This window comes from Kogia breviceps, chromosome 3 (assembly GCF_026419965.1).
Source record: "Kogia breviceps isolate mKogBre1 chromosome 3, mKogBre1 haplotype 1, whole genome shotgun sequence".
In the NCBI taxonomy this organism is placed as follows: Eukaryota; Metazoa; Chordata; class Mammalia; order Artiodactyla; family Physeteridae; genus Kogia; species Kogia breviceps.
This window is the reverse complement of record NC_081312.1, coordinates 74,773,944-74,789,973: the sequence shown is the minus strand read 5'-3', so window position 1 is coordinate 74,789,973 and position 16,030 is coordinate 74,773,944. Positions and strand designations below refer to the sequence as shown.

At 53.5% G+C, this 16,030-nt stretch overlaps 1 protein-coding gene across 2 annotated transcripts; it reads right to left on the bottom strand.

Annotated features, from left to right (window-relative positions):
* Positions 1 to 221: 221 nt before the first annotated feature.
* Positions 222 to 10,104, bottom strand: JPH4 (junctophilin 4). 2 transcript variants are annotated; one of them, XM_059055670.2, is made up of 6 exons: positions 9,453 to 10,104; positions 8,370 to 8,920; positions 6,842 to 7,613; positions 3,653 to 3,771; positions 2,764 to 3,296; positions 222 to 1,835 (listed from the first exon to the last, which is right to left on the bottom strand). In XM_059055670.2, the coding sequence occupies exons 2-6, from the start codon at positions 8,746 to 8,748 to the stop codon at positions 1,752 to 1,754; spliced, it is 1,887 nt and encodes a 628-aa protein (XP_058911653.1). In that variant the 5' UTR covers positions 8,749 to 8,920; positions 9,453 to 10,104; the 3' UTR covers positions 222 to 1,751. The 2 variants fall into 2 exon arrangements, with proteins under 2 accessions (XP_058911653.1, XP_058911652.1); XM_059055669.2 differs by lacking the exon at positions 222 to 1,835 and having other exon boundaries at positions 2,446 to 3,296; positions 9,453 to 10,103.
* Positions 10,105 to 16,030: the final 5,926 nt, after the last annotated feature.

Genomic DNA, 16,030 nt, shown 5'->3' with positions numbered 1-16,030 from the left:
GGTTTGGAGTTGAGGGGAAAGAACTCTTAACTATTTAGGGCCGACGAGAGTGTAATAACAGGCCTGGGGGTCCCCAAGAGGGCTCCTTTACCCGGAGAGCCTCTGAGAGCTTGGTTTGAAGCCATCACACCCAAAGGAGAGGACAATTTCCCCCCCCTTTTTTTGAAATTTTTTATTAATATATTTTTTTTTTGTTAAATTTCTTTGTATTTTTTTTTTTTCCTGCAAGACTTGGTGTTGGTGGCACTGTTGTAGTTTAACTTCAATCCCAAATTCCATGAAATACAAATTAGAAGTAAAGGTTGAGAGGGGAGGAAGAGGGAGGCAGGCCAAGGAGTAAACAGAGTTTGACTAGAAAAAAAGAAGAGTTTGTGTGTGGTGGGCATTCCCAGGCAAGGCCATTCCTTGAGGGAGGGGGTTGGCAGGCAGCTTGCCTCTGCCTCATGCAGGGAAGGGAGGAAAGATCTTCTGGGGACCCTACAGTACCCTCTTCCTAGGGCTTCCTGCCCCCAGAGGAAAAGCTAGTACCAGGGATCAGCCACAACCTCAAACAGGGCTCTCCACCCACCTCTCACCTGGGTTTGACTCTCACCTCTTCTGTGCCTGGAAAGTGTGTGAGAGACTGGTTTCCTTTGATCCCCTCCTTCTGTTGGTTTCCCATTTCACAAGATTCTGATATGATGGGGGAAGGGATATAACCCACTTAGGGACTACTAAACAGCTTCTGCTGCCCTGTGAGTTCTTATTAGCTTGTCTGGTTTGTTCTCCAGAAATGCCTTCCCAGCCACTACTGCCACAGTTGGGGAGTGGGGTCCTTGCTCAGGTGCCTCTAAGCCTCTGCAGTAGAAATGTCTCCTTCAGGTCCCTTAGAAATTTAATCAAAGGCCACACGTGAGTCCAGACCAACCAAACAAACTTTTAGGGGGAGAGAGAAAGGTGGGAGAGGGTGGGCTTGGCCGCATTGGACATTTTCTTTCCTTTACGCATTGCTCTTGACATGGTATGCCACCCTAGGGGTTTGGATGAGGGGCTGGCTGTTGAGGAAAGAAAGAGGGAGAAGATGCTGGGGAGCCATTCTACTTTTCATTCCCCTCATCTCCTTCAGGGAAGGATGGAGCTCGGCAAGAACCTAGCTCAGTGCTTGGAGGTGAGGTAGGATCCTCCAAGGTCAGAGATGGAGGCTGCACTCCCTCCAGCTTTATCACTAGGCCTCAGAGGGACGCCAGGCCCCTTGGGTCAGGGAGTCACAGCAGCATGGCCAGTGCCTCGCCCAGGATACAGTCTTCTCCCGTATAGAGTATACCCCTTCTCCATTTTCTCCAACCTTTCTGCTCAGCTTCTGGGAGACTCCTCAGGACACCAAACCCCAACCCTCATCCAAGTTCAGGTCTAAAGAAAAGGCAGGGAGGGTGTGGGGCAATGGTCTGACTTAGAATTGTGTGTCTCAGAGAAGAGAGCGACTCTGAGCGAGAAAAGCCCTTCATATGTAAACAATCTAGAGAGAGAGAGAAGGCGTGGGTGGGGAAGGGAGTGAGGAAGACAGAGACAGAGCCAGAAGGAATGAGAGAATCTGAAAGGAGAGAAGGAAAGAAAAAATGAGAGAGAAAGCCAGAGGGTGACAGAAAAGAAAGGGAAGGGAGAAGAGAAAGAAAGATAGGAGAAAAAACAACCAGGAGGAAGAAAAGAGAAAAAGGCAGGTCAGAGGAGTGAAGAGGCAGCAACCAAAGCCAGAACTAGGCCAGGCAGGAGCCTCAGGTGAGGAGCTGGGAGAACAGGAATGCCAGGCTGAGGTCCAGGAGGGCCACGGCTCCCACCACCAACGGGTTGGCAGCTCCCTAGAGAGATGGGGGAAAATGCAGTCTCACTGCCTGAGGACCGGGTCCAGCGACGGGTCCCACCTTCCTGCCCTGGCTGAGGTGGCAAAGCAGAAGGGTCCCAGGCACCTCTCAGAGGCCGGAGCAGGGACTCTCCAACCTTTGCTTTGGATTGCAAAACACTCCTCTGCTCCCAGGCAGGGCCCCACCTTCCCTCTGGCTCCCTCAAGTCAGCCCATCCTCCCTTTTCCTTCCACTCCCCTCCCTGCAGCACGTGGCCCAGGCAGAAGGTGCCTGGCCTTAGTATCAGACGTTGGCAGCAGCAGCCTTTACTGCAGTGAAGCAGAGAGGGGATGAAGGGGTGAGGATGTGGTTGCTAGGAAACAGGAGAAGGCCTGGAGTCCAATCAGAGTGGAGGGTACTGGGGAAACTCCACCCCTCCCAGTTTTCTGCCTTCTTCCCTATTTCTCTTCTTCCCAGGAGAGGGAGGGAGAGTCAGGGTAGGGAGGGAACAAGCTTTTCCTTTTTTATTTCTGGGCACCAAAGAGAGAAAGTGTGGAGGTGGGGGTGGAGGTGGAGTAGGAAACCAGGAGCCGGAAATGATATGAAAGGAGAGCAGGCAAAGATGTTCTGGCTGTACCGTTAATTATTCGTAACCTTGATGAGTTACTGTAAGTGCCTCAGTCCTCCCATGTGTCAAATGAGGGAGCTGGACGTGAAGGTCTCTAAGGTTCCTTCCAGCTTGCAAATTCTCTATTTTTTTGAGGTGGGATATAATCCAAGACTGGGCAGGCAAAAAGGAAGCTAAGTGCAAATCAAAGCCCCTCAGGGGATCAGAGAGAGATCTGGAAAGGATGAGAGGCCAGGCTTTGCGGAGAAGAGGGACCAGGAAGGATGGGAGGAGACTCAGAGGGCACAGGGTGGAGTGGGGGAGGGGAGGGGCTCTCACCGGTTGGGCGGGCCTCTCGGACGCAGCAGCCTCCTCAGCCTCTTCCATCAGGCACCCGGCTTCAGGACTCCTTGAGGACAGGCCCCTCAGGACTGGCAAGGCTGTGGGCTCCGGCTCCAAGCGTCCTGGGGTCCTCATCTGGAGCAAGGGCTCTTCATCCTCCCCTTCCTCCTCTCGAAGACTTCCGGAACTGTCGCTGCAGCCTCCGAGGAGTGGGGAGCCATCTCTGGGCTCTGGCCCCTGCAGCCCAGCCTCATCCTCTGCCTCATAGCCAGCTAGTTCTTCTGCCTGCTCACCGGGGCCCCCCCACTCCTCAGGCCAAGCTTTGGGGCTGGAGAAGGGACCTCGGTCCCCTCCAGAAGGCAGTGGGCTCCGGCAAGCAGGGGGTCGCCAGGGTTGGCGGGAGGAGGCAGGGCTGCTGGGAAGTTCAGGGGAGCCCTCTGAGGGGGTCAGTCCATTCTCGTACACCCCAGGGCTGTCCTCATCCAAGGGCTCTGTGTCAGAACCTTCTGAGTCCTGCCTGGGTCTGCGGCCTGGGGCAGGGATAGCTAAGAATCAGAGGGGACGAACTGGCCTTGGGCTGCAGAAGCTACAGCTTTATCCCCCTGCCTGGGCGCCTCCCAGGACTCTGGTACGCCCAGGTTTACAGCCTCTCATTGCCAGACCCCAACCCCCTAGTCCTTATGACCCTATTTCATAAATTCCTACTACACTCCTCAAACAACCGGGCCTGGTCCCCACCCTCTGTCCCCTTAGATCCTCATACACTGGCTTTTCCCGCCCCAGTTCCCTGCAGGGATTCCCTTCCCCTTTCTCCATGCCCAGGCCCCCCAGCTCCCCAGGAAGCCACCCCCTCCCCCAGCCCCGCCCCAGGCTGCCCACGCCTCACCTGGGGCCTCCAACATGGGCTGCAGGTCCTGGGCTATCAGTTTGGCCATTCGAGCTGCCTCCACAGCCTTCTCGGCGACACTGCTGGCTGCCACTGCCTTTAGAAGGGCGTCTGCTGCCCTGTCGGGTTCCAGGGACACTGTCTTAACAGACCTATTCCAGTCCCTTGGCCCAGGTCCCCACTGCATCACACACCCCCCAGATCTGAGCTCACCTCTGGACTCCTCACCCCTGCTCACACTCTGCCAGCTGCTCCCCTTCCCCAGCCTGGCAGGGCAGCTGGCCTTTGGTTTCCTCCCCTAGATCTGGGCTGCGCTTGCTGTCATCACACCTTCCTGCTCCTCTCTCACTCCCTCCACCATTCCATCCAGTAGTAACACTTCCCTTCCTCCAGCTGCAGGGCCAGGCCCTCCCCACTGCCCTCAACTCTGTTATTCCATTCCTGTCCTGCTCCCTCCCAGTGACAAATGAGGCCTCACTCTCTTAGCACATCTCTCTGCAGCTGCACCTGCTTGGTGCTCACAAGCTATGCCTTTTTGCTGTGTTGCTACCTCTTGTTATGAGAATTTTACATCTTGTTTTCTTCAGCCACTTCTGTTATCACATTGTTCTCTCTGCCCCCATCACTGCCACTGCCCCCCACCCCATTTCCTCATTTCTGAGCTCTGGAACTGGAGTAAGGGTGGGTCTCCCCTTTCTGCTACTATCTATTCCCTCTCGCTGCTAACATGCATGCTTTCTCACCATTGTGATTACACCTTCTAAGAGGTGAGCTCTTATTCTCCCTTCCACAACACCCCTTCAACCCTGCTCTGCTCCTTAGTTACAGGTAACCTTGAAGCATTATCAATCCTTTCCCCTCTGTTTTTTCTCAGTTCTCCGACTGATGTCAGATGTTTCCTCCATTTTCCCTTCCCTTTTACCTTCTGCTGTTAATCATAGATGCCTTGTAATTATTATTATTATTTAACATATTGGAGTATAATTGCTTTACAATGGTGTGTTAGTTTCTGCTGTATCACAAAGTGAATCAGCTATACGTATACTTATCCCCATATCCCCTCCCTCTTGCGTCTCCCTCCCACCCTCCCTATCCCACCCCGATGCCTTGTAATTATTAAATTAGTTCTGTAATCTTGACTGAAGGTGGGGCATAAAGGATCAGAGGTAGAGGTAATCAGATATACTTGCCAGGGGCTTGAATGCATCAAGACCCATGACTCCCTCTGGCCATGGGCCTGTTTCATCTGGCCTAAGAAAGCAGTCTGGGTATGGGGGTAGGGAGAAGGGTCATGGTGTCCCCTGTCATCTTAGGTCTACTTCCTCTCTATATACCTTGGGAGATATGGTCAGCCTCCTCCCCTCAAACCTGGTGGGTCAAGACCTTTAGAACCTGCTTGGAGGGATCTCAGATAACCCTGCTCTTCTATCTTAGGGCTTTCAGGATCTATATGTCTAGCCCTGTCCTGAAACTGAGCTGGTCTCAGAGTTTAAGGCAGGGGATGAGGATCACAGTTTTGGGTTGCATTGAGTTCTGTTGGCAGCCAAGAAACTGCAACATTGACAAGGTCCTGTATTTTTGACTTTGGAGGGTATGTTTGATCAAATCCTAGCCAGTAGACCCAGTCAGTGCTCAGGCATCAGGCCAGGCTCAGGCTACCTGGCAGAGGCACCTGCTGCTGGGGCCCTGCTGTTTCCATGGCAACCAGCAGCCAATCAGGTTTGCCAGGCCTGTTGCTGGGGAGACCAACCAGCCTCCTCCCACTGCCTGATCTTTCTGGCTACTGAGATCAGTTTTTCCTGCACATGCCCACTCCCCATCCAGCCTGAAGTGCTCCCTGGTGCTCTGCCCTCCCCCTTCCCTGGCTTAAGGCCCTGGACTCTAACCATCCAGACGCTCGGATATATCTACAGATAGACATGCTCTGGTTGAGGCATCTACTCTGGATACGACCTGTTCACTCACATACACACACACACACACACACACACACACACACACACCCCTTGTCACCCATTTTACGAACTCACTGAAGCATATTTGGACATATCTTGACTTTTCATCCTCTGACACACTCTCAAATTCAAACAAGATCCTTCAACTGTGCCTTCCCCTTTAAAGAAAAACCAATATCTAAAAATTCCTATGTGTAAATTGTATAAATCAGGGGCTTATGAACTCCTTACAAATAGATTTTTGGCTTTTTTTAGTCACAAGCCATATGCAGCTATTAAGCACTTAAAATGTGGCTAGTCCAAATTGAATGATGTACTCTAAGTGCAAAATACATATTAGATTTCAAAGACTTAAGAAAAATGGGGGGGTGTAAAATCTCTCCTTAATTATTTCATATTGATTTTAGGTTGAAATGATAATATTTTGGATATATTGGTTTAAATAAAAATATATTATTTAAATTCATGTCATGTGTTTCTTCGTATTTTTTTCATACAGCTACTAGAAGATTCAAAATTATGTACTAGCCTTACATTATATTCCTACTGGACTGCACTGATTTAGATAATGAGGTTCCTGATGCATGAAAGGTAATCTGATTTGCTGAAAGAAAATTTCATTTATAGGCATGTCTCCTCCTCTTCAACCTTTATCCGTTGGGTTAAGGGAGGCAGAGGAGACAAAGCTGAGAGGGACTCTCTTTTCAGGTGGATAGATCAACTGTACAAACTAGACCTTCCCAAGGCCTAAGACTGAAATGATAGCAGACTGTGGGCTGGCTTGGATGTGGTTACAAAGGTATGCTCCCTGTCTCTCGGCCGGGGGCTGCTGCTCCCAGCAGCAGAGTCCTGGAGGCCGGATCAGCTACAAGAAGAGGAAGACTAGGGACATGTCTGAGTTCCAAGAGGTTTCCTGGGCCGGCACAAAGCAGCACTCATTGCTCCTCCCACACACAACGACACACATCCCCACAAAAGACACTGAGAAACGCTTACAGTCTAACAGGGCTTTCCTCAAATACCCAGCCACCCACAGTTACACCCACGTCCACCTGTAGCCTCAGATATAAACACCTCAAATACCCAGGGCTACAAATGCCTGGCCCTAGGCCTGCTATTCCCCACCGGTCCCTAGGCCTTGCGTCTTGGTCCTCCTTTAGGCAACGCCCCCTTCCTTATCCCCAGGGTACCTTCTCCCCTTAACCCTGCTACGGCCTCTGCACCGGGTGCCCACCTGGCAGCGGCGATCTCCTGGCGCTGGCGGGCAGCGCTCACGGCTCGACGGGCGCCCTCGACGGCCCTGTCCACCTTCTCCTTGACTTTGCCCCGCCGAAGGGCCAGAGGAAGAAGGCTGCGCACGCGCCCCCCGTGCACGAGCCGGTTGCGCTTGTACTTGCCCTCCTCGCGGGAGCCGTCGGGGCGGGTTGTGCGCCCGTAGCCGTGCCGCCGGTTGCCCAGCCACTCGCCCTCGTAGCGCAGCCCGTTGGAGCGCTGGCTCACGCCGTAGCCGCTGCGCCGGTCGGCGCGCCATTCGCCCGCATACACCTCAGTGGCCGAGCCCTCGATGAGGGCGGGCGGCGCCGGGGCCGGGGGCCCGCTGGCCTCGGAGCCCGGGGGTCCCGTGCTGCCAACCTCGCTGCTCACCTCGCTGCGCAGGGAGCCCCTCTTGCTGCCCAAGGAGCTTCGGCGCCCGCCCGCCCGGAGCCCGCTGAGCAGCAGCGAGCGGCGGAAGAACCCGCCGGCCGCGGGGGTGCGCTTTCGGCAGGCCGCGCCGTCAGCATCCCCAGGCCCGGCCAGCACGAAGCCTCCCCGGGAGCCGGAGGCCGGGCTGCCTCCTTCGTCGCCGGTCAGGGGCAGGGGCGGGGGCGGCGTCGGGGGGTCGCTGTGGCCCGAGTCCAGGGAGGTGCGGCGGGGCGAGCGCAGCAGCGCCGCCTGATGGTAGGGCACGCTCTGGCGCACCCCGTAGCCGTGGCGCTTCCCAGACTGCCACTGGCCCTGGTAGGTGCCTGCGCGGGGCGGGGTAGGAGGGGGAGAAAGAATCAGGACCCGCCGCTCCTTGCCACCCCCAGCCCCATGCGCCCCTGGAAGCCTAAGAGTCGGGTGGGAGAGGTGCGGGCAACTGGCGTGGAGGTCGGGGAAAGGCACTAGGAACCGGGGACAGGCCAGGTGGGGTCGGAAGGTGTGGAAGAGCAGAGGGAAGACAGGCAGGTAGTGGGAGATCCGTGGATTAGGGCCGGCTGTGCAGGTAAACAGGGGAAAGGGGGAGGGACAGCCAGGCTGGGGTGTGTGAAGGACAGACAGTCCAGAGGGTGTGAGGGACAGGTTGACGGGGGTGTATAGATGGCATATGACAAGCAAAGAGAACTGTCAGGGGCTGACTGAGGAAATGCGAGGGGACAGGCAGCGCAGAGGTGTTAGGGACACGCAAGTGGAGAGGGGAGGTGTGTGGGACAGGCAGACAGGGGGTGTGTGAGGGTTAGGGAGATGCGGGCTGTGAGGCTCAGGCAGACAGGGAAGGGGTGAGGGCAGGCAGATCGGGGAGAGGGAAAATCAGGCAGGGGACAGACAAATAAGGAAGGCGTGTGTGATGCTGGGAGGAGAGGGCAGAAAGATGGGCGCAGGGGCGCATATTGATAGGGAAGGCGTGTAGGATAACAGCGGGGCACCGGGGGTTGTATGGCTGGGGAAGGCATACGCGGGGCAGGCCAGCGGGGAGGCGCACGCGGACGAGCAGACAGACAGTAGTGGGCAGGGCCCCGCACCTCCGTCGGAGTAGGTCTCGGTGCCGTAGCCGTCCTGGAAGCCGTCCTTCCAGAGCCCGGCGTAGCGCAGGCCGGACACGCTCTCCCACACACCGCTGCGCCCCTTCAGCCCGCCCAGCCACTCGCCGCGGTACGTCCAGCGGCTCTTGCGCTCCACGCCCAGACCTTCGCGCTTGCCGTGATGCCAGTGGCCCTGGTAGCTGTGTCCGCCGGGCCCCGTGAAGACGCCCAGTGACTCGAAGCCCTGCGCCCAGCAGCCGCTGTACTCGCCCTGGGCGCCGGGCCCCGTGCACACGCCGTAGCCATGTGCCCGCCCCGCCTCCCAGCCCCCCACGTAGCAGCCCCCGTCGTCAAAGTCGAACTTGCCCCCGGGGGACATGCATGTAGTTGGCGCGGCCTCAGCCCCCCGGTGGCTCAGCGCATCCTGGGGCTGGAGAAGCCGGCTGGGGGCCTGGGAGCCGGGCGAGGCCTGGGGGCGGGGGCAGTTAGACCGGGGCCAGGCGGGGGGCGCCCAGCGCGGGCAGGCAGGGCCGGACCCTCATCCTGAGTGGCTGCGGAGAAAGAGGGGGGAAGTGGCGAGCGAGGCCCCTCCTCTTTGCCCGTCGCTCCCTGGCCCAGTGGCTCCGGAGCCTCAGCACCGCCCCCCAACCCCCCACCCTTCAGCAGCATCTTCCAGCAGCTCCTAAGCTTTGGAGGCACGGGGCTCCCCCATCCCTTCGTTCTTGTACAGGGCCCCTCCCAGGACTTGGGGTCCTAACCCCAAGCAGGAGTGCCACTTCTGCAACCTGGAACCCCAAAGTATCGAGTGAGGATGGCAGTTGGGGGGGGGTCCTGAGAGGGGGCTGGGCAGAATCGTAAGCCACCCGCTTCCCTGGCTGCTGTCAGGACCCCTCTGCCCCGGTTCTTTGGCTTCCCTGGCAAAGGCGGGGGTGGGGTGGGGGTGTTGAAAACGTAGGGGGGAGATCGGAGCAAGGTGGGCAGAGGGTTTGGTAGGGGAAAGGATGGGGATGGGGGAGGCTCTGCAGGGGAAAGGCGAGGGTGCGGATGGGCAGACGGGCAGAAGGGAGGGGGCAGGTTACTCACCATGTGGACTGGGGCTCAGGCTGCCTCCCAGGCACAGCATCCATGGCAGGACACCTCCACTCCCACCTCGCCCAGACAAGACAAGCCCCCTCCCCTTCCGGAGAGACTGCTCCAACCCGGACAGCCCAGGTGGGGGAGCCGCAGAAGAGAGTCCCCTCTCTTCCCAGCCGGAGGAGCAGGCAGTGGGGGGCGCGCGAGGTAGTGGCAGGGGTAGGGGGAGATGAGAATAGTGTAGGGAAAAAAATCTGCCTTGGATGGAGGTCAGGAAGAGGAGCTGGGAGCTGGATGGGAAAAGAGAGGGGGCTATCAAGAGGGGGTGTTTTTATTATTTTCTTCTTCTTATGGTTGGGAGAGGAAAAAAAAAATCAAAATTCTGATTCCATCCCAGCGCAAATCAATGTTTGCTCCATCCCAGCATCACGGGGGAGGCTGAGCCAGGCAGATTTAAAGGGGCAGGGAGAAGAGAGGAGAGGAGAGGGTGGGGAGAGGAGAAGACGAGGAAGAAGAGACAGTGGCGGTGATAGCGTTGGGGGGCGGGGATGCCTGTGCAGAAAAGGATGGGTGCCTGCTCAACCTGCGATGAGGGAGGAGGCAAGTAGAGAGGAGGATGAGAGGCACAGAGACCCCCAGGGTGGAAAGAAACCCTGGGATGCTGGCAGGGAGTGGGGTGAGGCTGAGGGGAGGGGAGAGGAGCCAGGGGGAGGAGACTGAGCTGAAGATGGGGAGGCTGGGGGAGGTCGAAGCCAGCGGGGGGAGGAGAGATGCTGGCGAGGCCGGGAGAGGGCGAGAGGAATACAAAGAAAGAGGTACAGGGGTGAGAGCTAAGGCAGGGGGAGATACTGTCGGAGAGGGAGAAAGGGAGGGAGACCCATTCCGGGGCTGGTGAGGGATGCCAAGGAGAAGAGAGGCAGGGGAGGAGGAGAAGGAGGGAGAAGAAATAGATATGGAGACTGAGAGAGTGAAATAAGGGTTGTGAGGGAGGGAGAAAGCTCTGCACAGGGAGGGCGGGCTTGGGCAGAGACATCTAGCCAGGAAGAGCCCAAGCAGGGGCTGGAGGGCCGGAAGTGGTGTTTCTGGGGCCCTGGGGAGAAGGATGAACCTGCCAGCTGCTTGGACTGAAGCCAGGAAGCCCTTGGGCCTGGATGCCTGTGTCCACCAAGTCCACTGTGCTCCCTAAGAAACTGCTGCAGGGAAACAGGAGGCTCCCCACTTGTGCTTTCTGAGCAAGCTTGAAATGGGGCCCTGCCAGGAAGCCCGGACCCACAGTGCTTTTCCAGGCTGCACCATCTTCCGCCCCTCACCAGCTATTTCGCCCTGGGTTGTCCCTCTGAAGGAGGAGGGCAGACATGAGGGGGTGTATTGGTTTTGAATGGGGAACAGGGGGTCATGTTTGGCAGTGCCATGAAGATGCTGGGGCTTTGGTCTCTTTTGCAAACCTAGAGGCAAAGACACATTTGGGGAGGGCCTTATCGTGGCAAGGCCCTCTTCAGCCTTCCACTGCTCCCTGACCATTCACCCGAGGGGCAGCACATCCTGGGCCTTCCTGTTTACAGACAGAAGTAGGCACATACTGTCTTCCCTCCCCTCAGCTTACTGAGGTGCTGCATCTACCCTGCCCCTAAGCATTTAGGAAGGAGGACACCATCCAGTTACAACAGGGTAGATAGGCAAATGCACTCAAGTCCTTTTCTTCCTTCCTTCCTTTCCTTCCTTCCTTCTTTCTTTCTTCCTTCCTTCCTTCCTTCCTTTCTTTCTTTCTTTCTTTCTTTCTTTCTTTCTTTCTTTCTTTCTTTCTTTCTTTCTTTCTTTCTTTCTTTCTTTCTTTCTTTCTTTCTTTCTTTCTCTCCCTCTCCATTTCTTTGTTTCTTTTTCTTTGTTTCTTTCTCTCTCTCTTTCTCTCTATTTCTTTCTCTTTTGGCCGCTTGCAGGATCTCAGTTCCCAGACCAGGGATTGAACCCAGGGCCCCAGCAGTGAGAGTGCCGAGTCCTAACCACTGGACTGCCAAGGAATTCTCTAAAGTGTTTATTTTCATACAAGGTCTGGTCCACCCCATCATTTTACTGGAAGAGAACTGAGGCCCAGGAGGGGAGATCACTCACCGAGGTCACATAGTAGAGGTGGCAGAGCTAGGATTAGAACAGACTTCAGACCTTTTGAACCCTGTAATTCCTTTGTACTTGGGAACCTCCCTTAAACTCAGGAGATTCTTTGTACTTGGGAACCTCCCTTAAACTCAGGAGATCCAGTTTTGATAATGGGAGTAAAATAAAGAGCATGAGGTTTGGAATAAACAGGAATTTCCCTTGTACTTTGTTTTTCTAAAGGTGGATATGAGGTTGGAGAAACATGTAAATTTTAAGCCTTTAGGGCTGGGACCACATCTTCTAAGGATGTGGTCCCAGCACATGGAACATGTCCTAGCATGGAACAGGGCAACTATGGGTCTACTTGGAACAAGGGTGGTGGTGGAGAGGTCCTTCCTCCCTCCCTCCCTCCCTTCCTTCCTTTCTCCATTCATCAGACATTTATATAGTTTACTGTGTACCAGGCACATTGCCCTGGGCTACAGATCCAGTGGTGAACACTGCATTGCCTGCTCTCATGGAGCTCACTATCTAGTAGAGAAGACAGCTAACAAGCAACTCTAGAGTAGTTTGTGTTATGACAGGGGTAGAAACAGAGAATAGGGATGGAACCTAACTTCAGCTGGCTCCCTAGGGAAAGAGGCATTGAAGAGGAATCCAGAAGGAGTTCTGGGGCAGGCCCAGCTGCATCGCATCACTCACCCCTAGATATTCAGGCCTTCCTTCTCCACACAGTGCCTTGTACTATTCAGACCCTAAGATTCCCCTTTTCTCCAAAAAGACAAAGTGCAGGGCGGGGAGGGTGGGCTGTTAGGAAACGAGAAAAGAAAAACAAAGCTATGGACCTGAGGAGATGTGTGCCCTGTTCTTTAGGGAAGAAGGATGGCAGGGTAAGTGGAAGTGGGGAGCGATGCTTGTTGGTAGGGTGAGTCAGTACTGAATTCTGAGCTGCAAATCAAGGTATAGGTCTGATGACTCCCTGAAGAAGTCACTGGTAAAAATACCCTGGCACTTGTGGGGCTCACAAGTCTTAGCCCCTCCCATATTGCCCTGAGAGAGGCAGTTTTCCAACCTCTCTCTGCTCTGTCCCTACAGGTCCTATAATCCCTTCTTTTAGGGTAAAGATGCTTTTTTTTTTTTTTCCTTTCAGAGGATGCACTGGTTTGTTCTGCCACAATTTACTAATGCCTGGGGGTCATAGAAAAGGAAAGCAACATGAAGTGAAGGAGCTCTGGGCTTGGAGCTGCACTGTGGGTGGTCCTCCACCTGCATTACTTCATTCAGTCCTCACAAGGAAACCTAGCTGTGAGCAGCCCAGGCTGGAGGCCAAGAGCTGGGCTTGCAAAGATGGACAGACCTCAGTCTGAATCATGACTCTACTGCCTGCTAGCTGGGTAAACCTGAGCCCATTCCTTACCTTTTCTGAGCTGCAGTTTGTGTGTCTCTAAAATGGGAACACCCTAACCTATCCCCCAGCTTATGGTGAGGATTGAAATGATCATGTATGAATAGCACGTGTGATTATGTATAGAGGGAAAACCACCTGGTCTAGTGCCTTGTACATAGTAAATGCCCAGTAAATGGGGCTTGAAAAATAGGTGGCATTATGCCAGTCTTATAGGTGAGGAATCTGGGACCCAGAGGTTAATTTGCTCAATGTTGCACAGCTAATATATGGCAGCATTTGGAGTTGAATATCTAACAGACTCCCAAGTGAGTATTATTTTAACAAATGCAATTTGGGGGCCTATTTCTAAAAGTAAAGCATGCTGATTGTAGAAATAGGAAAATAAAGCACAATATCAAGAGTAAAAATCACCCATAGTCTCACTGCATGACAAACACTTGAGCGTATTTTCATATTGTCTTCTCTCCTACGCATTTTTAATTTAACATAATCAGCTAAATGACGCATAGACAGTTTTGTATCCTACTTATTTGCTTTGCATTACACTGTAAGCATTTTTTCATGCCATTGAAACATCCTTGAATTTTTAATGGCCGCATAATATTCCACTGTTTGGATGCTGCATAATTTGTTTAACCATTCTAGCATAGCACTTTTATGCCATTTCACAGTTTTTGCTATTAAAAATTAACATCTTTGTTTTTTGGCTGAGCAGCAGGGCTTGCGGTATCCTAAACAGGGATTGAACCCCTGCCCTCGGCAGTGGAAGTGCAGGTTCCCAACCACTGGACTGCCAGGAAATTCCCAAAACATTTTAAAAAGAAAGCATCAGAGATACAAAGATTTGTATAAAAGATGTTAATTTCTGGCAGTTCCCTGGGGGTCCAGTGGCTAAGACTTGGCACTTTCACTGTGGTGGCCCAAGTTCAATCCCTGGTGGGGGAACTAAGATCCCACAAGCTGTGCGGCCCAGTCAAAAAAAAAAAAAAAAAGTAAAAATGCTTTATCATGGAAAATTTCAAAGATATACCAAGATAGACAAAAGTAGAATAAAAACTCCCATGTGCCCATCCTTCAACTTCAGCAACTATCACTTTTGGCTAATCTTATTTTCTCTTCTGCCATTTATTTCAAAACTTAGGTATCATATTATTTCAGTCTATGGTTTCTTGAAGTTGGATTCTTAACAGTATTAACAGACCCAGAATTTCTGGGTGAGAGGATAGAAACACTTTGTAAGATTTTGGATTTATTTTGCTAGAATCACTTCCAGAAACACTGTACAAATTTGTACTCTCCCCAATGAGAGTGCTGGTGTTATTGCACCCTCACCTGTATTTTACATACACACACACACACACACACACACACACACACACACACACACACACACCCCTTCTGCCAACTTGACAGGTGAAAAGTGCTTTTTTTCATGCACATTTGTTTGATTGCCAGGCTTAGACTGAGAAGGCACTGCAGTGGAGTGAACCCCCTGAAGGACCCTTAAAAACATGCTGATACCTCCTGGGGACCCCAGCCGGGGCCTGTAGGCTTGGGGGTTCATCTTCCAATTGAGCTTCCCCCTCTCCCCCCAGGGCAGGGAGGAGCTTGGGAAGCTCTCCCACCTCATCCCACCGGCAGCCACCAGGGGTCAGGATGGGGCCAGAGATCCCCATGGTGGGAGAGAGGGTAAGAATGGCCTGCGTAGCCAGACACTACATTTCCTCTATTTCACCACTGCTGGCAGGACACACAGCTCCCCTCTACCTATCAGATCGTGATTCCAGAATGTTCTTTCCTGCGTGACCACCCCTGCCTCTCACTGCTCCCGGTTTTGGCTTGCTGAGAAGGGAAAGGGTGTTGGAGAACTCGTTTCTGCTTCTTTCTCCACACTCTCTGTGGCACTGCTTTCTCTACGGAGCAGGGGTTTTTAAACCAAGGTCTATGAACTGAGGGACCCAAGGATGGGCCTTAGGGACTGTGAACCCTCTGAAAATGGGCAAATAGAGCATGGATATCCATTTTTTTCCCCTCTGGGGAGAGGACAATAGCTTTCATGAGATTCTGAAAGGGGCATCCATGCCCAGCAAAGTCCAGCATCTTCTGGTACCCCCCCCCCCCCAATCTGTCCTGAGCCCATTTGTTTCCTATGGTGGCTGTGAAGGGAGCAGCTTGGTATTGGAAAGAGAAGTAGTCCTGGGGGTTATGCTACGGGGTTGGGCCTTCTACATCATCCAATGGGGCTGAGAGAAAGAGTTTGACTTTTCCCTGGGGTGGGATGGGGAGGAGAAAGGGAGACGGGCAGTCATTGGGACTGAATTAGATCTGGGTACACATTAAGGTACCATGCTTCACACTGAGGGGCACATGTTTGTATGTTTTAAATGATCAGTGAGGGGAGCAAAGGATCAGGGGAAGGAAGGCCTGGGGTCACCCAGGCCATTGGTCTTGGAGACTGTACCTCTGAACCATGGGCGGCGGCAGGGGTAAGATGCCCAAGAGGTAGAGAAACCAGCCAGGTTACGTTCCACCAGGGCACTGCTCTGTGTCTTATTTCATCACAACTTGCTCGAAGTCCTAGCCCCTGTACATGTGTGGATGGGAGATGGGGTTAGGACCCCCAAGATCCCCAGAGCGGTGCAGGCTGGCTCTACCACAGAGAGAGGAGCTGGGGGCTTGGAGAGGCTGAGAGTCAAGGCTAGAGTCATCCAGTACATCAGATATGAAGAAAAACCTGAGCATTCCTAAATCCCACACTAATACCCTGGTTTATCTCATAATAATGGTTTATATTTGTACATAAAGGTAACCTGAGGATACAGCAAATCATGATCATTACCCACATCCCTTTCTGGCAGCAGAGGAGGAGGCAGCCAGTAGAGACCTCGTAGTTAAGCCACAATTGTCATACGAGTGTGAATACACGGCCTTCTGCTTCAGGCTCCTCAGTTTCTGATGTTCACTCTGCACTCAGTTGCTCCCTCATCTTATGCTCCAGGGTGGAATTTCACCTCTTGCAACTGCAACAGCTATTTCCCACAGAATTTCCTTATTAAATGGGAAATTAGCATGTGTGAAAGACAGA

Excerpts from the sequence above, each read along its gene's own strand:
- JPH4 (XM_059055669.2), bottom strand. The coding sequence starts at position 8,748 with ATGTCCCCCGGGGGCAAGTTCGACTTTGACGACGGGGGCTGCTACGTG. Across the intron at positions 3,772-6,841 it reads CAGGAGATCGCCGCTGCCAG|GGCAGCAGACGCCCTTCTAA; the intron begins GTGGGCACCCGG and ends GGAACCCGACAG. Across the intron at positions 3,297-3,652 it reads GCCCATGTTGGAGGCCCCAG|GCCGCAGACCCAGGCAGGAC; the intron begins GTGAGGCGTGGG and ends TCCCTGCCCCAG.